The 24,855-nt window shown below is 53.5% G+C and overlaps 1 protein-coding gene across 1 annotated transcript; it reads left to right on the forward strand.

Annotated features, from left to right (window-relative positions):
* The first annotated feature begins 259 nt into the window (after positions 1-259).
* Positions 260-20,358, forward strand: LOC147116843 (fucolectin-1-like). Its single transcript, XM_085987246.1, has 5 exons — positions 260-479; positions 2,363-2,430; positions 16,054-16,339; positions 17,166-17,342; positions 20,138-20,358. The coding sequence occupies exons 2-4, from the start codon at positions 2,364-2,366 to the stop codon at positions 17,317-17,319; spliced, it is 507 nt and encodes a 168-aa protein (XP_085843372.1). The 5' UTR covers positions 260-479; position 2,363; the 3' UTR covers positions 17,320-17,342; positions 20,138-20,358.
* The last annotated feature ends 4,497 nt before the right edge of the window (positions 20,359-24,855 follow it).

Below are 24,855 nucleotides of genomic sequence, written 5' to 3' on the forward strand. Positions count from 1 at the left end.
CAGTTTATATTCTCTTTTTAGGGCCCGGTAACATTCTAATCTGCTTTGGCTTTCGGTTATTTTGTTCCAATGTTCCAGGTAGGTTTCTTTGCATTGTTTAATGATTTGGTTCACTCGGATTGGTGTTTGGACGGCTGTGTTGGTCTGGGGCTCTCTCTCTGTCTGTCTCTGTCTCTCTCTCTCTCTCTCTCTCTCTGTCTGTCTGTCTCTGTCTGTTTGCCTCTCTGTCCCTCCTTCTCATTCTTTCTCCTTATCTCAGTTTCCCAGAACAGACGAGTGTTTGCTGATTTCTCACCCCACTCGCCCTCCTCCCCTCTGTTGCAATGTCTCGGAATGAAGGGTTTGGCCAGCGACGGATACATTGAGCAACAGTGGGAATCGGGGCGATAAGGAGGGTATAAATTTGGCAGGAGAGCAACACACAGCACTTCTTACCACAGACTGTGCCCTTCCGAATACCGTCAATCAAAACTCTCCAGGTAAGAGGGACCTTTTCAAACCTCCGGCCCCGCTCCTCTCTATAAAACCTGTTAAATATACCGAGCATGGCTGTGCACAGCAACAAGGGCTCTGTCATTGACTGTGTTAATATTTACATGGGGTCTCCGGGAGTGTGTTAATATTTACAGGGGGTCTCCGGGAGTGTGTTAATATTTACAGGGGGTCTCCGGGAGTGTGTTAATATTTACAGGGGGTCTCCGGGAGTGTGTTAATATTTACAGGGGGTCTCCGGGAGTGTGTTAACATTTACAGCGGGTCTCCGGGAGTGTGTTAATATTTACAGGGGGTCTCCGGGAGTGTGTTAATATTTACAGCGGGTCTCCGGAAGTGTGTTAATATTTACAGGGGGTCTCCGGGAGTGTGTTAATATTTACAGCGGGTCTCCGGGAGTGTGTTAATATTTACAGGGGGTCTCCGGGAGTGTGTTAATATTTACAGGGGGTCTCCGGGAGTGTGTTAATATTTACAGGGGGTCTCTGGGAGTGTGTTAATATTTACAGGGGGTCTCTGGGAGTGTGTTAATATTTACAGGGGGTCTCTGGGAGTGTGTTAATATTTACAGGGGGTCTCTGGGAGTGTGTTACTATTTACATGGGGCCTCCAGGAGTGTGTTAATATTTACAGGGGGTCTCCGGGAGTGGGTTAATATTTACAGGGGGTCTCCGGGAGTGTGTTAATATTTACAGCGGGTCTCCGGGAGTGTGTTAATATTTACATGGGGTCTCCAGGAGTGTGTTAATATTTACAGGGGTCCCTACGAGTGTGTTAATATTTACAGGGGGCCCTGGGAGTGTGTTAATATTTACAGCGGGTCTCCGGGAGTGTGTTACTATTTACATGGGGCCTCCAGGAGTGTGTTAATATTTACAGGGTGAATCTGGGAGTGTGTTAATATTTACAGGGGTCTCTGGGAGTGTGTTAATATTTACATGGGGTCTCCAGGAGTGTGTTAATATTTACAGGGGGTCTCCGGGAGTGTGTTAATATTTACAGGGGTCCCTACGAGTGTGTTAATATTTACAGGGGGCCCTGGGAGTGTGTTAATATTTACAGCGGGTCTCCGGGAGTGTGTTACTATTTACATGGGGCCTCCAGGAGTGTGTTAATATTTACAGGGTGAATCTGGGAGTGTGTTAATATTTACAGGGGGTCTCTGGGAGTGTGTTAATATTTACATGGGGTCTCCAGGAGTGTGTTAATATTTACAGGGGGTCTCCGGGAGTGTGTTAATATTTACAGGGGTCCCTACGAGTGTGCTAATATTTACAGGGGGCCCTGGGAGTGTGTTAATATTTACAGCGGGTCTCCGGGAGTGTGTTAATATTTACAGGGGGTCTCCAGGAGTGTGTTACTATTTACATGGGGCCTCCAGGAGTGTGTTAATATTTACAGGGGTCTCCGGGAGTGTGTTAATATTTACAGGGGGTCTCCGGGAGTGTGTTAATATTTACAGGGGGTCTCCAGGAGTGTGTTAATATTTACAGCGGGTCTCCGGGAGTGTGTTAATAATTACTGGGGATCCCTGGGGGTGTGTTAATATTTACAGGGGGTCTCCGGGAGTGTGTTAATATTTACAGGGGGTCTCCAGGGGTGCGTTAATATTTACAGGGGGGTCTCGCTGTGCTTCAAGCAGTGACTGTGCTGAAATGTGCGGCTTTGGGACATTACTGAGCTATATGGACGGGTTACTGTGGAAACACATAATACCAGTTTCTCTCTCTCGCTAGCTTAGCCTGTCATTAACTGTTTTTTCTCCGACTATGTGAGGTCACTGAGCTGATGTTAATTGGGAAAAGCGTTGAAGAATTATTTGTGAGTTGGAACGAGATTAGGTGTTAAATTACTGTCCGTGTCTCCTCAGGATGTTTCTCCGAGTCTGTGCCGTTATCCTCGTGGTGTCTGGATTGGGAAAAGCCCATCTTAATCCAGGTAAGGACCGAACAGTCTTCTGAAATGGCTGTGGATGTGATTTGTGATCGGGACAGAGATAGAGAGAGAGAGAGAGAAATAGACGGGCAGAGAGCGAGAGAGAGAAACAGACAGAAAACTGAGAGAGAGGGAAAGAGACAGACACAGAGAGAGAGCGAAAGACAGAGAGAGAGAGAGAGAGAGAGATGGAGAGAAAGGGGTGTATTGATTTCTTTGTGGGTTCACTAACGAGACATTTATGAAAGAGAATGAGTTTTAATCTAAAGTCTGTTCAACTCTTTATACAGCATTTCAGGAGACACCCTGCTAGTGATGCATCTAGAATGAAACTGAAACTAAACCAAACTGCTTATCTCTCACATGACCTCTGCTGGTCAGGCATAAGTAATCAATACATGCAACTATGCTGGTAAGGCCTGATAATCAAACAGGCAAATAACATCACTATTTGCTGATATCATTACATCTCCTTTTCTTAAAACAACAGTATTTGGCCTAGAAATTCAGTTGGTTGCGCCAGCCGGTAACGCCATAAGAGGGGTATATTTCCAGCGCTAGGCACTTAGCACCCGGGCGCAGACCGATCTGCGCCAACGCCCAAATTCAGTTGACATTTAGCGCCGGCGCAAAGTGCTTGCGCCCGCTCAGCTGCGCGCGCAGCTTATGACGTCATTTCGTCGTGCAACGCTGTTTGTGCGCCCCAAACCGGAAATTCAGTGGCGTCCGCCCAATGTGGGTGTGGCGCTGCTAAGAACTGTGAAGTGGAACGCAACAGAGGCCCTGTGGGCCTCGGGGAGCGCTAATTAAAGGGCACTTACACTGACCTTTAAAGCCCAGCCATTTTGCTGCAATGACTTTACTGCTTTGGATTTCTGGACAGAGACCAAGGGACAGAGCTTACTGATTTGGGACAACATAGGAGAGGTATTTTTGGCTTCTGGCCAGTGCTTTGACATTTGATTCATTTGATTTCACTGTTTTCAACTTTATTATGGGGGCTGTATGGGGGTCCAACCCTCAGTTGCAGCATTATGTGCGAAGGGCTCGCAGACGCTGTGAGAGAGGGCCAGCCATGCCTAGACGCAGAGGGGCCATCAGGCGTCGGCAACGTAGGCCTTACCCACTCAGGCAATACCGGCAGCAAGTGTCCTATCTCACCATGACTGCGGCGCATTGTGTTAAGAGGCTGCGCTTCAGAAGGGAGGTGGTTGCAGAGATCTGCCAGCTGCTTCACAGAGATCTGCGTCCACAGCTGATGTGCAGGACGTCTCTCTCGGTGGAAGTGAAGGACACGGTGGCTCTGAACTTTTATGCAAGCGGCTCCTTCCAAGCCGCTGCTGGGGACATAGCGAACATCTCCCAGTTCGCCGCGTATCATCGCTGCATCCGGCAGGTCACCGATGCACTTTTCGCGAGGAGACACCAATTCATCTCCTTCCCCATGACCCGACAGAGGCAGGAGCAGCGTGCAGTCGGATTTGCCAGGATCGCGCGCTTCCCCATGGTGCAGGGCGCCATTGACTGCACGCATGTGGCTATGCGGGCACCTATCCACAATGCCGAGGATTACCGCAACCGGAAGGGCTACCATTCCCTAAATGTACAGCTGGTGTGTGACCACAGGCAGCGCATCCTAGCTGTCAATGCCCGCTTCCCAGGAAGCAGCCACGATGCATTTATCCTGCGCCAGACTACTGTGGCTGACATGTTCGAGGCACAGCCTCCACCAAGGGGATGGCTTATCGGGGACAAGGGCTACCCTTTGTGTACATGGCTCATGACCCCGCTCCGCGCGCCCAGGACCCCAGCGGAGGAGGCATACAACGAAAGCCATCAAGCCACAAGGAACATCATAGAGCAAACGATAGGCGTCCTCAAGCAACGGTTCCGCTGCCTGGATCGTTCCGGCGGATCTCCACAGTATTCGCCGGATAGAGTCTCCCAGTTCGTCGTCGTCTGCTGCATGCTGCACAACCTGGCTATCCGCAGGACTCAGGCACTGCCACCTGACATTGCACCACCACCTCAGGAGGACGAGCAGGAGGACCATGAGGAGGAGGAGGAGGAGGAGGAGGAGTACCAGCCCAGGAGGGAGCCACAAGGTCCAAGGGCCGTCCGCCGGGGGCTTATTGATCGACACTTCTAGGCCCCCGTCAGGGAATGGGCTGTGGCAATGAACGCACCTGAAGGCAGCCGCACCGCAAGCCCTCAGCCGGTTAACGCAACAACCACTTGAAACCTGAGACGTGGACATGCTGAATAAATAAAAAGCTTTATTTCACAAACTCAGGGCCCTTCCCACATGAAACAGAAAAACAGACAAGACCCCCAAAAAACAGTCAAAAACATCTGTCACTCCCAAAACCTGGGGAGGACTAACAAAACTTGGCCATCCAAATGGCCTTCATCATCGGCCTTACAAAAATAAGCCCCCCCCTCCACAACACAAACACCCACATAAAAACAAAAAATGCCTTGATCCTCGGACTTACCAAAATAATGCCCCCCCAGAACACAAGCCCCCCAATATAAAAAAAACCGCTATCACCACACTCTAATGGGTGTGCCGAGAGGGCGAGTCCTTAGACAGGCTTCTCTGGCCCCTGCCCGACCTGCTGCTCCGCCTCAACCTGGGCCCTGCGCGTGTGGCAAGGCTGGGGGAAGGCTCATGAGGGCCACAATGCGTGTCGCCAGATGCCCTTGGGGGTCGGCCTAGACGAGGCCCGGCCCGGGAGGGGCCGGCTGCTGACTGCTGCAGCTGTGGCTGGCCAGCATCAGTCTCAGCAGCAGCTCGTCGCACCTTGGCTGGGGGAGTGGCAGTGTCGGCTGCACCAATGGGGGCAAGCTGGCTGATGGCAGGCGCGCGCTGCTCGCCAGAGACACTGGCACTCGGCCGGGCTGGCAGTGCAGCAAGCGCAGCAATCTGGTGGAGGCCAGACCGCTGTGCTGCAGCAGGGCGGCGGGTGCCCTGGCGATGCTTCCGCGCCACTGCGAGTGTGGCAGAAGTGAGTGCCCGAGCTGCCCTGGTATGTGCCCGCATCGGCTCTGCCAGTGTCTGGACGGCACCACTCATCTCGCAAGTCACGTCCTGGGCTGCCGCGAGTTGCTGGACACCCCTGTCGTGCGCTGCCGCGAGTTGTTCGACCCCCCTGGCCTGTGATTCCCCGAAAGCGACCACACTATGAGCCAGGGACTCAATGGCCTGAGGCATCTGTTGCACAACCCCCATGAACTCCTGGTGGCGCCGCTCAGACGCCGCCGACATCTCATCGAGGAGGCGCACCTCCTGGGCGAGGACCGTCTCCGGACTGGAGGGCGGACTCTCCCTCTGGGGAGAAGGCCGCCGAGCTGGCCGACCCTTCCCGCGTGCCTCGAGCCCACTGGACCCAGGATCTGCCCTCCCCTGCAACACCTCCCCCCTCTGGGGAGAAGGCCGGCGTGTTGCCGGACCCTTCCCGCGTGCCTCGAGCCCACTGGACCCAGGATCTGCCCTCCCCTGCAACACTTCCCCCTGGCTCTCCTGCAGGCCAGACGTCTCCCCTCCATTGCCATCCCCTGGCGTGGATGAGGGTTCCCCCGATGTGCCGCCTTCCTCCTGGTCCTCGTCGTCCTCCTCCTCCAAGGGCCTGGCACTCTGAGCTTCAGGGACCACCTCCTCCTCACCAGCTGAAAGCAGGAAGGCACAAGAGTAGCTTTAGAGTGAGGACAGGGCGTCAGCGAGGGAGGCCTGAGTGGTGGCATTATGCGCATTTGACGGTCAGTGCGAAAGGATGTAGATCTGAAGCGCAAGGGCAACGACAGAGGTCCAACCGGTCATGTCCTTACCAGTGGGTCCCAGTACAGGGTCCGCATCTCCGATCGCAACAGGGCCAGTCACCCAGGCACGCATGAGTCGAGCCACGCTCTCCTCCAGCTCACTGAGCGCCTGGTACTCGGGACGGCCTCCACCGGTGTCAGACTGGCTCCTCAAATTCCGCGCCAGCTTGGCCTGCAAGAGAAAGGACGGCCTCTAAGTACAGTGTGGTGCCCTGTTGCTGTGTGCACTGCCTCCCATGGTCGAATAGCTTGGCCAGTGTGGTGCCCTGTTGCTGTGTGCACTGCCTCCCATGGTCGAATAGCTTGGCCAGTGTGGTGCCCTGTTGCTGTGTGCACTGCCTCCCATGGTCGAATAGCTTGGCCAGTGTGGTGCCCTGTTGCTGTGTGCACTGCCTCCCATGGTCGAATAGCTTGGCCAGTGTGTTAAGTGCAGAAAGTGCTATTGATGATCATGCCAGTGCCATTGCTGCGGGAGGAGGGCTGCCCATTAGTCCTTTGAGGTCCCTTTGCCCATAATGTGAGGTGCACATGCAAGGATGAGGAGGACACTGGAAAGGGTACTCACCTTCACCATCCGAGTGAGGTCGTTGTACTTCTTGCGGCATTGGTCCGCACTCCTGGGGACATCGCAGGTGGATGACACCCTGCGGGCGATTTTCCTCCAGGCTTTCCTGTACTGGCTCCTGGGAGCCTTCTTGCCACTGTCCGGGCACAAGATCTCTCTTTTGTTTTCGACACCATTAATCAGCACCCTCAGAGCATGCTCTGAGAAGCGCTGCGCTCGTTCACGGGCCCTCTCCATGGCTCCAGGCGCTATTTTGGCCCACCAGCAGTGTTGAGGCCTAGCTGCAGGGCTCCAGTATGCAGGGCGTGGCAGCAGTCAAATTCAACTCTTCCCCCTTTAAGAGCTGGCCGGCGTCAGGGTGTCTGCTGTCAATCAAAACATGACCGCACCTGCGCTGCGCCCGGCCTCGGCGTTATCAGGCCGCATCGCCGGCTTAGCGCCTGAAGAGAGCATTGCAACGCCAGTTTCAGCGCTCGGCCAAACTCTTGGCCAACTCTACTGAATTTCGGCGATGTGGCCTACACTTTCCGGCGGGCGCTAACTTTAGCGAACGCCCGACTTTAGCGCCCCAAAAGTGTCCAGACTGAATTTCTAGGCCTTTTACTTTTAACTAACAACATGTTTTCTTTGTATTAATCTGCATTTTAACTGTAACACTTAATGAACTTACATTATCATTATCATGATCAAGGTTTTTTAACCTTGCTTTGTGTGTGCACATGAAATATGTCAATACACTAGAACTTGAAGAAAGAATAAGATAACATTACTTCCTTCTATAACAATGGTCCTTAAATTTGCTCAATGAGTCTCTCAGGAGGCTTCACGTGTCTTGAGGATTTTCTGATTGATTGTCCTTGAATCTGAGTTGTTGCCTCAGATGATGGTTTCTCAGCTGTGTGATCAGGTTGTTCAACAGTATCAGTCTCTTGACCTGCTGTGGCTGGTCCCATGAGAAGATCTCGACGATTTCTTCTCAGAACAGCACCCTCATCTGTCTGAATGGTGTATGATCTTGGTTGAACTTCACTCAGGACAGTTCCCTTCTGAGTCCATGTGTTTGTTTTGTCTTTGAACCTTACTTGGTCACCAGTGTGGAGTTCAGGTAGGTTTTGTGTTCCTCTGTCATAGTAGTACTTTTGCTTTTCTTTCTGTTGTTCTTTGATCTTCCTCACTTTCTCCCCCTCTTTTGTTTTCAGGAGGTTCTCCGGGATGGGTAGGTTTGACCTTAGCCGACGTCCCATCAGGAGTTGGGCTGGTGACTTACCACACTCGAGCGGCGTTGTGCGGTATATAAGCATGCTCTGGTAGAAGTCAGTTCCACTGTCTTTTGCCTTGTACATCAGTCTTTTCACTGTCTGGACCGATTTTTCCACTAGACCATTGGACTGTGGAAAATGAGGACTTGACGTTGTGTGGACAAAGTCCCACTCTTTGGCAAAGTGTCGGAAATTTGCATTGTAAAACTGAGGTCCGTTGTCTGTGAAGACCTCGCTTGCCACGCCATGTCTGGAGAATATGGCTTTCATACATGTTATCACAGCATCTGCAGTGGTGGTGCACAGTCTACAAACCTCTGGATACAGGGAGTAAAATCTGTTACTACAAGATAGTCCTTCCCTTGACATATGAATAGGTCAGCGCCTACCTTCTGGTAAGGTCTGTCTGGTGCTGGGTGTGGCTTTAGTGGTTCTACCAGATTGCTTGCTCGATATTTCAGGCACATTGTGCAGTTTGACACCTCATTTGTCACATCTTGGTTGATTCGTGGCCAGTACATCACCTCTCGTGCTCTTTTCTTACACTTTTCGATTCCCAGATGTCCTCCATGGATCTTTTTTAGCATCTCTTTTCTCAGACTTTTTGGGATAACTATTTTACTTCCTTTGTAGATGATGTCTTCGACCAGTGATAGTTCCGCCCTGCAGTTCCAGTACTCTGCTATGTCAGGTGAGCAGTCTTGCTTCATGTTGGGCCATCCATCCAAGATGCTTTTCCTCAGTCGTCTCATTGTTTCATCTTTGTTTGTCTCATTCTTTATGAGCTCCATTTTTGCATCTGCTATGGGCGGTGCACTTGTGATCATGTCCACGTAGGCGTTCACTTTTTCATCCATTGTGGTGTTTGCGGGCTCTCTTGGGTCAACAGCTCTGGACAACGTGTCTGCTGTATACATCAGCTTACCCGGTGTGTACACAACATTCAGTGTATAGCGTTGCAGCCTGATCATCATTCTTTGTATTCTAAGCGGACAGCTATTTAGTGGCTTTTGGAACAATGCAATCAAGGGCTTATGGTCAGTCTCTACACTGATTGCTTGTCCTGCCACAAACTGGTGAAATCTTTCACAGGCATATGTGATGCTGAGCAGCTCCTTTTCTATTTGAGCATATCGCGTCTCCGCGTCTGTCATTGAGCGCGATGCATATGCAATAGGTTGCCAGTAGTCATATTGTTGCAGAAGAACGGCACCGAGCCCACTCTGTGATGCATCTGATGATATCTTGATGGGTCTCGCTGGGTCATAAAATCTCAGAACTGGTTCCTCTGTGAGCAGTTTCTTTAGATCGCTCCATGACTTCTCATGCTCATGATTCCATTCCCATTCTATGTTCTTTTCAGTTAGTCTTCTCAGTGGCGCCATCTTTTCTGAGAGGTTGGATATGAATTTCCCCATGTAGTTGATCATTCCATTAAACCTCTGCACGTCCTTTTTGCATTGTGGCTTTGGCATATTCTCAATGGCGGACACCTTTCTGGGACCTGGTCTGATGCCCTCACTGCTAAGGATATCTCCCACGAATGTCAGTTCTGTCACCCCGAGCTGGCATTTCTCTCTATTCAGCTTCAGGTTTGTTTTCCTTGTTGTTTCCAGCACTTTTTTCAGTCTCTCGTCATGCTCAGTTCTCGTGGTTCCCCATACTATGATGTCATCCATTGATGTATCAACTCCCTCCAGGTGTTCATAGATCATATGAATTGTTTTGTGATACACTTCAGGAGCTGAGGCAATGCCAAATGGTAACCTTAGGAATCTGTATCTGCCAAATGGACTGTTGAACGTGCACAGTCTTGAACTTGCTTCGTCCAATTTCATCTGCCAAAATCCTGATGATGCATCTAACTTGCTGAAATACTTTGCATTTGCAAACTGTGCCATGATTTCCTTACATGTTGGAAGCTTGAAGTGCTCTCTCTTTATTGCTCTGTTTAGATCTCTTGGATCCAGGCAAATTCTGAGCTTTCCATACTTTTTGTTCACTACGACGAGGGAACTCACCCACTCAGTTGGCTCATCTATCTTCTGAATCACGTTCAGGCTTTCCATCCTGTCCAACTCTGCCTTCAGTTGCTTTTGAAGAGCAAACAGAACTTTTCTGCATGGATGTATGACCGGTGTCATACTTTTATCTACTCTGATCGTGTGTTCTCCTGGAATGCAGCCTAGACCCTTAAATAGGTCTTTGTACTCTTTCATGAGTTCATCATAGACTGTCTCTCATTCGCTTTCCACAACGAGGACTCTCTTTACCAGGTTCAGTCTCTCACAGGCTTTTAAACCTAGTATGGCCTGCACATCCTTTGGCACCACGATTAATGCTAGCGTGTGCTCTCTGTCCTTGTGTGTTACTTTGACAATGCATCTTCCTTTCACTGGTATATCAGTACCTGAGTATCCTGTCACTTTCACTTTTATTCCATGTATCTTTGGTCTGGGTCTAATTTTCTTAAAATCAGTCTCTGATATCACATTAACTTGTGCTCCAGTATCCAATTTAAATGGAATGTATATGTCATTCACTTTTAGTGTCAACATCCAGTCTCTTTCTTCTTTTTTGTTTTCAGACACAACATCTACATAGAACTCCTCTATCTCACTTTCATCTACTGCATGGACCTTGCTTTGTTGCACTTGGTTCTTACAGCAACGGGCATAATGGTTGTTTTTGTTGCAATTATTGCATTTTTTACCATATGCTGGACACTTTTTTGGTGGATGCTGTGTACCGCATCGACTACATGACTTTCGATTGTCCCTTTCATTTTCGTTCGCTGGCCACGCCTCTTATTTCACATTGGCGCTCGTTTTGTTAAACGGTTTGTATCCGCTCATTCTCACTGCATCCACGTTGCAGCTACTGTCACTGAACAGCTCCTTTGCCTGCAACTTCACAGTCTCTGTAGCCCTACACAGTGCTATGGCTTTTCCCAGGTCTAGATCTTGCTCTCTTAGCAGTCTTTCCCTTAGACCATTATCTGGAATACCACACACCAGTCTGTCTTTTATCAGCGAGTCTGTCAGTCCCCCAAATTCACACGATTTGCTTCGGTTTCTCAGTTCAGTCACATACTGATCAATAGTCTCACCCGTTTTCTGTACACATGTGAAAAATCTGTGCCTCTCAAACGTCACGTTACATTTAGGTATGCAGTAGGCCTCAAACTGTTCCATTATTTTATCTAGTTTCATTTTGTCTCCATCAACAGCGAATGTGAAGTTATTATACACCTCCAGCGCTTTATCACCCACGACATGTAAGAACAGTGACGATTTCTTTTTATTACTTTTCTCGTCAGCCCTGATTGCCACTAAATACAACCCCACAAGTTGTTTGAACCTCCTCCAATTTTCAGCCACATTACCTGTCAACTGAAGCGTCGCCGGTGGGTGTAAACCTTCCATTTTTCACTTCATTAGCTATTCTCCAATGGTAAGCAACGATGTTCTCTTTTGGCTTGCTAATTTGTGGAGAGCTGATTTAACTTCAGATTTTTTCTCTTCATCTCTTTCAATCACTTTTGACACCATGTATTGATTTCTTTGTGGGTTCAATGACGAGACATTTATGAAAGAGAATGAGTTTTAATCTAAAGTCTGTTCAACTCTTTATACAGCATTTCAGGAGACACCCTGCTAGTGATGCATCTGGAACGAAACTGAAACTAAACCAAACTGCTTGTCTCTCACATGACCTCTGCTGGTCAGGCATAAGTAATCAATACATGCAACTATGCTGGTAAGGCATGATAATCAAACAGGCAAATAACATCACTATTTGCTGATATCATTACAAGGGGGTGAGTGAGAGAGAGAGAGCGAGGGAAAGAGAGACCGAGAGAGAGAGAGACAGAGAGACAGAGAGAGGAGAGAAAGGGAGAGAGGCAGAGAGAGAGTGAGAGAAAGAGAGAGAGACAGAGAGAGAAGGAGAGAAAGGGAGAGAGACAGAGAGAGTGAGAGAAAGGGACAGAGAGAGAGTGAGAGTGAGACAGAGACAGAGACAGACAGAGAGAGAAAGAGACAGAGCGAGATGGCGATAAAGGGAGAGAGAGTGAGTATGGGAGAAAGACAGAGGGACAAGATGTGCCCTCTGATAGTGAGCAGATGGGCAGTGCTCTGTGATAGTGAGCAGATGGGCAGTGCCATCCAATAGTGAGCAGATGGGCAGTGCCCTTTGAGAGTGAGCAGATGGGCAGTGCCCTGTGATAGTGAGCAGATGGGCAGTGCCCTGTGATAGTGAGCAGATGGGCAGTGCCGTCCGATAGTGAGCAGATGGGCAGTGCCCTGTGATAGTGAGCAGATGGGCAGTGCCCTGTGATAGTGAGGAGATGGGCAGTGCCCTGTGATAGTGAGAAGATGGGCAGTACCCTCTGATAGTGAGCAGATGGGCAGTGCCCTCTGATAGTGAGCAGATTGGCAGTGCACTCTGATAGTGAGCAGATGGGCAGTGCCCTCTGATAGTGACCAGATGGGCAGTGCCCTCCAATAGTGAGCAGATGGGCAGTGCCCAGTGATGGTGAGCAGATGGGCAGTGCCCAGTGATAGTGAGCAGATGGGCAGTGCCCTCCAATAGTGAGCAGATGGGCAGTGCCCTCTGATAGTGAGCAGATGGGCAGTGCCCTCCGATAGTGAGCAGATGGGCAGTGCCCAGTGATGGTGAGCAGATGGGCAGTGCCCAGTGATAGTGAGCAGATGGGCAGTGCCCTCCAATAGTGAGCAGATGGGCAGTGCCCTCCGATAGTGAGCAGATGGGCAGTGCCCTCCAATAGTGAGCAGATGGGCAGTGCCCTCCAATAGTGAGCAGATGGGCAGTGCCCAGTGATAGTGAGCAGATGGGCAGTGCCCAGTGATAGTGAGCAGATGGGCAGTGCCCTGTGATAGTGAGCAAATGGGCTGTGCCCTCCGATAGTGAGCAGATGGGCAGTGCCCTGTGATAGTGAGCAGATGGGCAGTGCCCTCCGATAGTGAGCAGATGGGCAGCGCCCTCCGATCGTGAGCAGATGGGCAGTGCCCTGTGATAGTGAGCAGATGGTCAGTGCCCTGCAATAGTGAGCAGATGGGAAGTGCCCTCCGATAGTGAGCAGATGGGCAGTGCCCTCCGATAGTGAGCAGATGGGCAGTGCCCTCCGATAGTGAGCAGATGGGCAGTACCCAGTGATAGTGAGCAGATGGGCAGTGCCCTCCGATAGTGAGCAGATGGGCAGTGCCCTCCAATAGTGAGCAGATGGGCAGTGCCCTCCGATAGTGAGCAGATGGGCAGTGCCCTGTGATAGTGAGCAGAGGGGAGTGCCCTCTGATTGTGAGCAGATGGGCAGTGCCCAGTGATAGTGAGCAGATGGGCAGTGCCCTCCGATAGTGAGCAGATGGGTAGTGCCCAGTGATAGTGAGCAGATGGGCAGTGCCCTGTAATAGTGAGCAGATGGGCAGTGCCCTCCGATAGTGAGCAGCTGGGCAGTGCCCTCCAATAGTGAGCAGATGGGCAGTTCCCTCCAATAGTGAGCAGATGGGCAGTGCCATCTGATAGTGAGCAGATGGGCAGTGCCCAGTGATAGTGAGCAGATGGGCAGTGCCCTGTGATAGTGAGCAGATGCGCATTGCCCTCCGATAGTGAGCAGATGGGCAGTGCCCTGTGATAGTGAGCAGATGGGCAGTGCCCTCCGATAGTGAGCAGATGGGCAGCGCCCTCCGATAGTGAGCAGATGGGCAGTGATAGTGAGCAGATGGGCAGTGCCCTCCAATAGTGAGCAGATGCGCAGTGCCCTGTGATAGTGAGCAGATGGGCAGTGCCCTCCAATAGTGAGCAGATGGGCAGTGCCCTCCGATAGTGAGCAGATGGGCAGTGCCCAGTCATAGTGAGCAAATGGGCGGTGCCCTCCGATAGTGAGCAGATGGGCAGTGCCCTCCGATAGTGAGCAGATGGGCAGTGCCCTGTGATAGTGAGCAGATGGGCAGTGCCCTGTGATAGTGAGCAGATGGGCAGTGCCCTCTGATAGTGAGAAGATGGGCAGTGCCCTGTGATAGTGAGCAGATGGGCAGTGCCCTCCGATAGTGAGCAGATGGGCAGCGCCCTCCAATAGTGAGCAGATGGGCAGTGCCCAGTGATGGTGAGCAGATGGGCAGTGCCCAGTGATAGTGAGCGGATGGGCAGTGCCCTCCAAAAATGAGCAGATGGGCAGTGCCCTCCGATAGTCAGCAGATGGGCAGTGCCCTCCAATAGTGAGCAGATGGTCAGCGCCCTCCAATAGTGAGCAGATGGGCAGTGCCCTGTGATAGTGAGCAGATGGGCAGTGCCCTCTGATAGTGAGCAGATGGGCAGTGCCCTGTGATAGTGAGCAGATTGGCAGTGCCCTCCGATAGTGAGCAGATGGGCAGTGCCCTGTGATAGTGAGCAGATGGGCAGTGCCCTGTGATAGTGAGAAGATGGGCATTGCCCTCTGATAGTGAGCAGGTGGGCAGTGCCCTCTGATAGTGAGCAGATGGGCAGTGCCCTCTGATAGTGAGCAGATGGGCAGTGCCCACTGATAGTGAGCAGATGGGCAGTGCCCTGTGATAGTGAGCAGATGGGCAGTGCCCTCCGATAGTGGGCAGATTGGCAGTGCCCTCTGATAGTGAGCAGATGGGCAGTGCCCTCCAATAGTGAGCAGATGGGCAGTGCCCAGTGATGGTGAGCAGATGGGCAGTGCACTCCGATAGTGAGCAGATGGGCAGTGCCCTGTGATAGTGAGCAGATGGGCAGTGCCCTCCAATAGTGAGCAGATGGGCAGTGCCCTCCGATAGTGAGCAGATGGGCAGTGCCCAGTGATAATTAGCAAATGGGCAGTGCCCTCCGATAGTTAGCAGATGGGCAGTGCCCTCCGATAGTGAGCAGATGGGCAGTGCCCTCCGATAGTGAGCAGATGGGCAGTGCCCTGTGATAGTGAGCAGATGGGCAGTGCCCTGTGATAGTGAGCAGATGGGCAGTGCCCTCCGATAGTGAGCAGATGGGCAGTGCCCTCCGATAGTGAGCAGATGGGCAGTGCCCTGTGAAAGTGAGCAGATGGGCAGTGCCCTCTGATAGTGAGCAGATGGGCAGTGCCCTCCAATAGTGAGCAGATGGGCAGTGCCCAGTGATGGTGAGCAGATGGGCAGTGCCCAGTGATAGTGAGCAGATGGGCAGTGCCCTCCAATAGTGAGCAGATGGGCAGTGCCCTTCGATAGTGAGCAGATTGGCAGTGCCCTCCAATAGTGAGCAGATGGGCAGTGCCCTCCAATAGTGAGCAGATGGGCAGTGCCCAGTGATAGTTAGCAGATGGGCAGTGCCCTGTGATAGTGAGCAGATGGGCAGTGCCCTCCGATAGTGAGCAGATGGGCAGTGCCCTCCGATAGTGAGCAGATGGGCAGTGCCCTCTGATAGTGAGCAGAAGGGCAGTGCCCTCCAATAGTGAGCAGATGGGCAGTGCCCTGTAATAGTGGGCAGTGCCCTCCGATAGTGAGCAAATGGGCAGTGCCCTCCAATAGTGAGCAGATGGGCAGTGCCCTCTGATAGTGAGCAGATGGGCAGTGCCCTCTGATAGTGAGCAGATGGGCAGTGCCCAGTGATAGTGAGCAGATGGGCAGTGCCCAGTGATAGTGAGCAGATGGGCAGTGCCCTGTGATAGTGAGCAGATGGGCCGTGCCCTCTGATAGTGAGCAGGTGGGCAGTGCCCTCCAATAGTGAGCAGATGGGCAGTGCCCTGTGATAGTGAGCAGATGGGCAGTGCCCTCCGATAGTGAGCAGATGGGCAGCGCCCTCCGATAGTGAGCAGATGGGCAGTGATAGTGAGCAGATGGGCAGTGCCCTCCGATAGTGAGCAGATGGGCAATGCCCTGTGATAGTGAGCGGGTTCAGAGGGGACCGCATCATCAGCAGTGCTGGTTTGAATGAGTTGAGCAGGTTATGGGCCATTGCATGGTACCATCTCAAATCTCTGTGTTTAACCTTTAGACATGAACTTGGCTCTGCAGGGGAGAGCAACTCAGTCGAGCCTGGACAGTTACCTCGGAAATGCGATCAATGCAGTGGATGGGAACCCGAGTGCCGACTGCAACCTGGGATCCTGTTCCATCACTGCTTCCGAGCAGGAGCCCTGGTGGAGGCTGGATCTACTGACGTCCTACAATGTGTCCTCCGTATCCATCACCAACAGGATGGACTGCTGCACGGAGAACCTGAATGGGGCGGTGATTCACATCGGAGACTCGCTGGATAACAATGGCAAGTCCAACGCCAGGTAAACCCCAGCTACAGGTAAACTCTGCCTAAAGACAAACCCCGGCAAACCCCGGCAGCAGGCCAACCCCGGCAGCAGGCCAACCCCGGCTACAGGCCAACCCCGGCTACAGGCCAACCCCGGCAACAGGCCAAACCCAGCTACAGGCCAACCCCGGCTACAGGCCAACCCCGGCTACAGGCCAACCCCGGCAACAGGCCAACCCCAGCTACAGGCAAACCCTGGCAACGGGCAAATCCTGCCTACAGGCAAACCCAGCTACAGGCAAACCCCAGCTACAGGCAAACCCCGGCAACAGGCAAATCCTGCCTACAGGCAAACCCAGCTACAGGCAAACTCTGCCTACAGGCAAACCCCGGCAACAGGCAAACTCTGCCTACAGGCAAACCCCAGCTACATGCAAACCCCGGCAACAGGCAAACTCTGCCCACAGGCAAACCCCGGCCACAGGCAAACCCCGGCCACAGGCAAACCCCGGCCACAGGCAAACCCCGGCCACAGGCAAACCCCGGCTACAGGCAAACCCCGGCTACAGGCAAACCCCGGCTACAGGCAAACCCCGGCTACAGGCAAACCCCGGCTACAGGCAAACTCCAGCTGCAGGCAAACTCTGCCTACAAGTAAACTCCCTGGTCAATGGATGCTGGGAGTCAAAGCGAACTTTCAAGGCTGAGATCGATAGATTTGTGTTGGGTAAGGGTACCGAGGGATATGGAGCAAAGGCGGGTAGATGGAGTTGAGGTACAGGTCAGCCATGGCGGAGAAGGCTTGAGGGACTGAATTGCCTCCTCCTGTTCCTAATATCCCTATTCTGCTATGTTGACAGGTGTGGAGAGATTCAGTCAATCGGCCCCGGAGAAACTCAGCACTTCACGTGCAATGGGATGTGCGGCCGATATGTAACCGTGGTGCTTCCAGACCGGCATCAGTCTCTGGCTTTGGCTGAAGTCACCGTGTTTAGTCATGAACATCACCACTGAGCAGCAGGACGGCCAATCTCAGGGTACGTGTCAGAGCCATCCAGCCCCAGTACCGCCACAAACAGCTGCACAACCCAGGCATCAGTGACCCCTGGACAGAGAGTGATATCAGTGACCCCTGGACAGAGAGTGATATCAGTGACCCCTGGACAGAGAGTGATATCAGTGACCCCTGGACAGAGAGTGATATCACTGACCCCTGGACAGAGAGTGATATCAGTGACCCCTGGACAGAGAGTGATATCACTGACCCCTGGACAGAGAGTGATATCACTGACCCCTGGACAGAGAGTGATATCAGTGACCCCTGGAGAGAGAGTGATATCACTGACCCCTGGACAGAGAGTGATATCACTGACCCCTGGACAGAGAGTGATATCACTGACCCCTGGACAGAGAGTGATATCACTGACCCCTGGAGAGAGAGTGATATCACTGACCCCTGGACAGAGAGTGATATCACTGACCCCTGGACAGAGAGTGATCTCAGTGACCCCTGGACAGAGAGTGATATCAGTGCTCCCTGGACAGAGAGTGATATCACTGACCCCTGGACAGAGAGTGATCTCAGTGACCCCTGGACAGAGAGTGATATCACTGACCCCTGGACAGAGAGTGATCTCAGTGACCCCTGGACAGAGAGTGATCTAAGTGACCCCCTGGACAGAGAGTGATCTCAGTGCTCCCTGGACAGAGAGTAATATCACTGACCGCTGGAGAGAGTGTGATATCACTGACCCCTGGACAGAGAGCGATATCACTGACCCCTGGACAGAGAGTGCTATCACTGACCCTTGGACAGAGAGTGATCTCAGTGACCCCTGGAGAGAGAGTGATCTCAGTGACCCCTGGACAGAGAGTGATATCAGTGACCCCTGGACAGAGAGTGATATCACTGACCCCTGGACAGAGAGTGATATCAGTGACCCCTGGAGAGAGAGTGATCTCAGTGACCCCTGGACAGAGAGTGATATCAGTGACCCCTGGACAGAGAGTGATATCACTGACCCCTGGACAGAGAGTGATATCAGTGACCCCTGGAGAGAGAGTGATATCACTGACCCCTGGAGAGAGAGTGATATCACTGACCCCTGGACAGAGAGTGATATCAGTGACCCCTGGACAGAGTGATATCACTGACCCCTGGACAGAGAGTGATGTCACTGACCCCTGGACAGAGAGTGATATCAGTGACCCCTGGAGAGAGAGTGATCTCAGTGACCCCTGGACAGAGAGTGATATCAGTGACCCCTGGACAGAGAGTGATATCACTGACCCCTGGACAGAGAGTGATATCAGTGACCCCTGGACAGAGAGTGATATCACTGACTCCTGGAAAGAGAGTGATATCACTGACCCCTGGACAGAGAGTGATGTCACTGACCCCTGGACAGAGAGTGATCTCAGTGACCCCTGGACAGAGAGTGATCTAAGTGACCCCCTGGACAGAGAGTGATCTCAGTGACCCCTGGACAGAGAGTGATATCAGTGACCCCTGGACAGAGATTGATATCACTGACCCCTGGACAGAGAGTGATATCAGTGACCCCTGGACAGAGAGTGATCTCAGTGACCCCTGGACAGAGATTGATATCACTGACCCCTGGACAGAGAGTGATATCACTGACCCCTGGACAGAGCGTGATCTCAGTGACCCCTGGACAGAGAGTGATCTAAGTGACCCCCTGGACAGAGAGTGATATCAGTGACCCCTGGACAGAGAGTGATATCAGTGACCCCTGGACAGAGAGTGATCTCAATGACCCCTGGACAGAGAGTGATCTCAGTGACCCCTGGACAGAGAGTGATCTCAGTGGCCCCTGGACAGAGAGTGATATCACTGACCCCTGGACAGAGAGTGATATCAGTGACCCCTGGACAGAGAGTGACATCACTGACCCTTGGACAGAGAGTGATATGACTGGCCCCTGGACAGAGAGTGATATCACTGACCCCTGGACAGAGAGTGATATCACTGGCCCCTGGAGAGAGAGTGATATCACTGACCCCTGGACAGAGAGTGATATTACTGACCCCTGGACAGAGATTGATCTCAGTGACCCCTGGACAGAGAGTGATGTCACTGACCCTTGGACAGAGAGTGATCTCAGTGACCCCTGGACAGAGATTGATATCAGTGACCCCTGGACAGAGAGTGATGTCACTGGCCCCTGGACAGAGAGTGATGTCACTGACCCTTGGACAGAGAGTGATCTCAGTGAGTCCTGGACAGAGAGTGATATCACTGACCCCTGGACAGAGAGTGATGTCACTGGCCCCTGGACAGAGAGTGATCTCAGTGACCCCTGGACAGAGAGTGATCTCAGTGACCCATCTCAGTGACCCCTGGACAGAGAGTGATCTCAGTGACCCCTGGAGAGAGAGTGATATCACTGACCCCTGGACAGAGAGTGATATCACTGACCCCTGGACAGAGAGTGATCTCAGTGACCCCTGGACAGAGAGTGATATCACTGACCCCTGGACAGAGAGTGATATCACTGACCCCTGGACAGAGAGTGATCTCAGTGACCCCTGGACAGAGAGTGATCTCAGTGACCCATCTCAGTGACCCCTGGACAGAGAGTGATCTCAGTGACCCCTGGACAGAGAGTGATATCAGTGACCCCTGGACAGAGAGTGATGTCACTGGCCCCTGGACAGAGAGTGATGTCACTGACCCTTGGACAGAGAGTGATGTCACTGACCCTTGGACAGAGAGTGATATCAGTGACCCCTGGACAGAGAGTGATGTCACTGACCCCTGGACAGAGATTGTCTGGTTTCTACGCTGGTTTAATTAAGTGTTTGATTCTAGTTGCAGGTCTGTGAAGAGGATTCCAGCTCTTCCGATGGTGTCCATTCCCGCTGGACTGTTTTGATTCACTAGTCCTGGGGTCGCTCCCACTCATCCCTGTTATCACTCGCCCTGTAACTCTCATCTGCTTGCGTCACTGTCTCCAGCGGGTCTGTAACCTGCTCTTCAACCGTTGCTATTATGGGATGCTTATAGTTTAATAAAAAATGCTTTGAACTTCCCGCCTGTGTCTATATTAATCGGATGGTTACGTGGGAGTGGGGAGTAGAGAAATAAATGAAGGATGGTCAGACTGGGAATTGGAGGGAAGGTGGGAATTTCTTCACCAGCTGCCAGCCTGGAATTAATGGAACGTCCTGCGAATTCCTGACGTCTGTTGTCGTAACTCCATCGGTGATCAATTAGTCCGGGACCTCGGATATCGCAGCTCCGGCACGTTTAGGGTTGCCAAGTCTGGTTGGCGTATTCCTGAAAGTTTCATCACCTGAACTCCCACCACCAACCGCCCCGCGCAGTCGAACACACCCCTCCCCCTCCCCCGACCCCCAGCTCCAATATTTCTATAACCATGAAACACAAGTGTTCAATGGAAATGAAGGAATTTTGTTTGAGGCCCCCTGTGATTTATCTCCCAGATGTTGCTCACGGCCGTGACCAGGAGGTTAATCTTTAATGCCTGGTGACCCCGCGGCCGTTCCACTTGGCCTTGTCGGGGGAGCAGCCTATTCCCACCGTTCCCCAACACTGAGTACGTTTTTACTGAGGGTGCTGTGAGACTATTGTAAAAGGGGGTATGGGGGTGAGTCGATAGTAAACCCTTCCCTCCTCCTCCTCCCCCCCACCCCCATCCGATCCCAATGCCCCCTCCTCCCCAGACCCAGCCCCCTCTCGCTGTGATTCCGGCCTCCCCACCAAGGGATTACAGAGATAGGGAGCGGTGAAGCCATGGAGGGATATGAAAACAAGGGTGAGAATTTATAAATCGAGGCGTTGCCGGACCGGGAGCCAGCGAGCACAGGGGGTGATGGGTGAACGGGACTGGGTGTGAGTTAGGACACGGGGCAGTGAGCACAGGAGGTGATGGGTGAACGGGACTGGGTGTGAGTTAGGACACGGGGCAGCGAGCACAGGGGGTGATGGGTGAACGGGACTGGGTGTGAGTTAGGACACGGGGCAGTGAGCACAGGGGGTGATGGGTGAACGGGACTGGGTGAGAGTTAGGACACGGGGCAGTGAGCACAGGGGGAGATGGGTGAAAGGGACTGGGTGTGAGTTAGGACACGGGGCAGTGAGCACAGGGGGTGATGGGTGAACGGGACTTGGTGTGAGTTAGGACACGGGGCAGTGAGCACAGGGGGTGAAGGGTGAACGGGACTGGGTGTGAGTTAGGACACGGGGCAGTGAGCACAGGGGGTGATGGGCGAACGGGACTGGGTGTGAGTTAGGACACGGGGCAGTGAGCACAGGGGGTGATGGGTGAACGGGACTGGGTGTGAGTTAGGACACGGGGCAGTGAGCACAGGGGGTGATGGGTGAACGGGACTGGGTGTGAGTTAGGACACGGGGCAGTGAGCACAGGGGGTGGTGGGTGAACGGGACTGGGTGTGAGTTAGGACACGGGGCAGTGAGCACAGGGGGTGATGGGTGAACGGGACTGGGTGTGAGTTAGGACACGGGGCAGTGAGCACAGGGGGTGGTGGGTGAACGGGACTGGGTGTGAGTTAGGACACGGGGCAGTGAGCACAGGGGGTGGTGGGTGAACGGGACTGGGTGTGAGTTAGGACACGGGGCAGTGAGCACAGGGGTGGTGGGTGAACGGAACTGGGTGTGAGTTAGGACACGGGGCAGTGAGCACAGGGGGTGATGGGTGAACGGGACTGGGTGTGAGTTAGGAAACGGGGAAGTGAGCACAGGGGGTGATGGGTGAACGGGACTGGGTGTGAGTTAGGACACAGGGCAGTGAGTACAGGGGGTGATGGGTGAACGGGACTGGGTGTGAGTTAGGACATGGGGCAGTGAGCACAGCGGGTGATGGGTGAACGGGACTGGGTTTGAGTTAGGACACGGGGCAGTGAGTACAGGGGGTGATGGGTTAACGGGATTGGTTGTGAGTTAGGACACGGGGCAGTGAGCACAGGAGGTGATGGGTGAACGGGACTGGGTGTGAGTTAGGACACAGGGCAATGAGCACTGGGGGTGATGGGTGAACGGGGCTTGGTGCGAGTTAGGGCATGGGGCAGTGAGCACAGGGGGTGATGGGTGAACAGGACTGGGTGTGAGTTAGGATACGGGGCAGTGAGCACAGGAGGTGATGGGTGAACGGGACTTGGTGTGAGTTAGGACACGGGGCGGGGAACACAGGGGTGATGGGTGAACGGGACTGGGTGCGAGTTAGGACACGGGGCAGCGAGCACAGGTGTGATGGATGAAAGGTACTGGGTCTGAGTTAGGACACGGGACAGTGAGCACAGGGGGTGATGGGTGAACGAGACTGGATGTTAGTTAGGACACGGGGCAGGGAGCACGGGGTGATGGGTGAACGGGACTGGGTGTGAGTTAGGACACAAGACAATGAGCACAGGGGTGATGGGTGAATGGGGTTGGGTGTGAGTTAGGACATGGGGCAGTGAGCACAGGGGGTGATGGGTGAACGGGACTGGGTGTGAGTTAGGACACGGGGCAGTGAGCACAGGGGGTGATGGGTGAACGGGACTTGGTTTGGGTTAGGACACGGGGCAGTGAGCACAGGGGACGATGGGTGAACGGGACTGGGTGCGAGTTAGGATACGGGGCAGTGAGCACAGCGGGTGATGGGTGAATGGGACTTGGTTCGGGTTAGGACACGGGGCAGTGAGCACGGGACGATTGGTGAACGGGACTGGGTGTGAGTTAGGACACAGGGCAGTGAGCACAGGGGGTGATGGGTGAACGGGACTGGGTGTGAGTTAGGACACGGGGCAGTGAGCACAGGGGACGATGGGTGAACGGGACTGGGTGCAGGTTAGGATATGGGGCAGTGAGCACAGGGGGTGTTGGGTGAACGGGACTGGGTGTGAGTTAGGACACGGGGCAGTGAGCACAGGGGGTGATGGGTGAACGGGACTGGGTGCGAGTTCGGACACGGGGCAGTGAGCACAGCGGGTGATGGGTGAACGGGACTGGGTGTGAGTTAGGACACGCGGCAGCGAGCCAGAGGGTGATGGGTGAACGGGATTGGGTGCGAGTTAGGACACGGGGCCGTGAGTACAGGGGGCGATGGGTGAACGAGGCTGGGTGTGAGTTAGGACACGGGGCAGTGAGCACATGGGGTGATGGGTGAATGGGACTGGGTGTGAGTTAGGAAACGGGGCAGTGAGCACAGGAGGTGATGGGTGAACGGGACTGGGTGCGAGTTAGGACACAGGGCAGTGAGCACAGGAGGTGATGGGTGAACGGGGCTGGGTGTGAGTTAGGACACAGGGCAGTGAGCACCGGGGGTGATGGGTGAACGGGACTTGGTGCGAGTTAGGACATGGGGCAGTGAGCACAGCGGGTGATGGGTGAACGGGACTGGGTGTGAGTTAGGATACGGGGCAGTGAGCACAGGGGGTGATAGGTGAACGGGACTTGGTGTGAGTTAGGACATGGGGCAGTGAGCACAGGGGGTGATGGGTGAACGGGACTGGGTGTGAGTTAGGACACAGGGCAGTGAGCACCGGGGGTGATGCGTGAACGGGACTTGGTGCGAGTTAGGACATGGGGCAGTGAGCACAGCGGGTGATGGGTGAACGGGACTGGGTGTGAGTTAGGATACGGGGCAGTGAGCACAGGGGGTGATAGGTGAACGGGACTGGGTGTGAGTTAGGACACGGGGCAGTGAGCACAGGGGGTGATGGGTGAACGGGACTTGGTTCGAGTTAGGACACGGGGCAGTGAGCACAGGGGACGATGGGTGAACGGGACTGGGTACGAGTTAGGACACGGGGCAGTGAGCATAGGGGGTGATGGGTGAACGGGTCTTGGTGTGAGTTAGGACACGGGGCAGTGAGCCTAGGGGGTGATGGGTGAACGGGACTTGGTGTGAGTTAGGACACGGGGCAGTGAGCACAGGGGTGATGGGTCAACGGGACTGGGTGTGAGTTAGGACACGGGGCAGTGAGCATAGGGGGTGATGGGTGAACGGGACTTGGTGTGAGTTAGGACACGAGGCAGTGAGCACAGGGGTGATGGGTGAACGGGACTTGGTGTGAGTTAGGACACGGGGCAGTGAGCACAGGGGTGATGGGTGAACGGGACTTGGTGTGAGTTAGGACACAGGGCAGTGAGCACAGGGGGTGATGGGTGAACGGGACTGGGTGTGACTTAGGACACGGGGCAGAGAGCACGGGGTGATGGGTGAACGGGACTTGATGCGAGTTAGGACACGGGGCAGTGAGCACAGGGGACGATGGGTGAACGTGACTGGGTGCAGGTTAGGATACGGGGCAGTGAGCACAGGGGGTGTTGGGTGAACGGGACTGGCTGTGAGTTAGGACACGGGGCAGAGAGCACAGGGGGTGATGGGTGAACGGGACTGGGTGTGAGTTAGGACACGGGGCAGTGAGCACGGGATGATGGGTGAACGGGACTGGGTGCGAGTTAGGACACGGGGCAGTGAGCACAGCGGGTGATGGGTGAACGGGACTGGGTGTGAGTTCGGACACGCGGCAGCGAGCACAGAGGGTGATGGGTGAAAGGGA

This window comes from Somniosus microcephalus, chromosome 5, assembly GCF_052327205.1.
Source record: "Somniosus microcephalus isolate GS21.2 chromosome 5, FLI_Smic_1.0, whole genome shotgun sequence".
Lineage (NCBI taxonomy): Eukaryota > Metazoa > Chordata > Chondrichthyes > Squaliformes > Somniosidae > Somniosus > Somniosus microcephalus.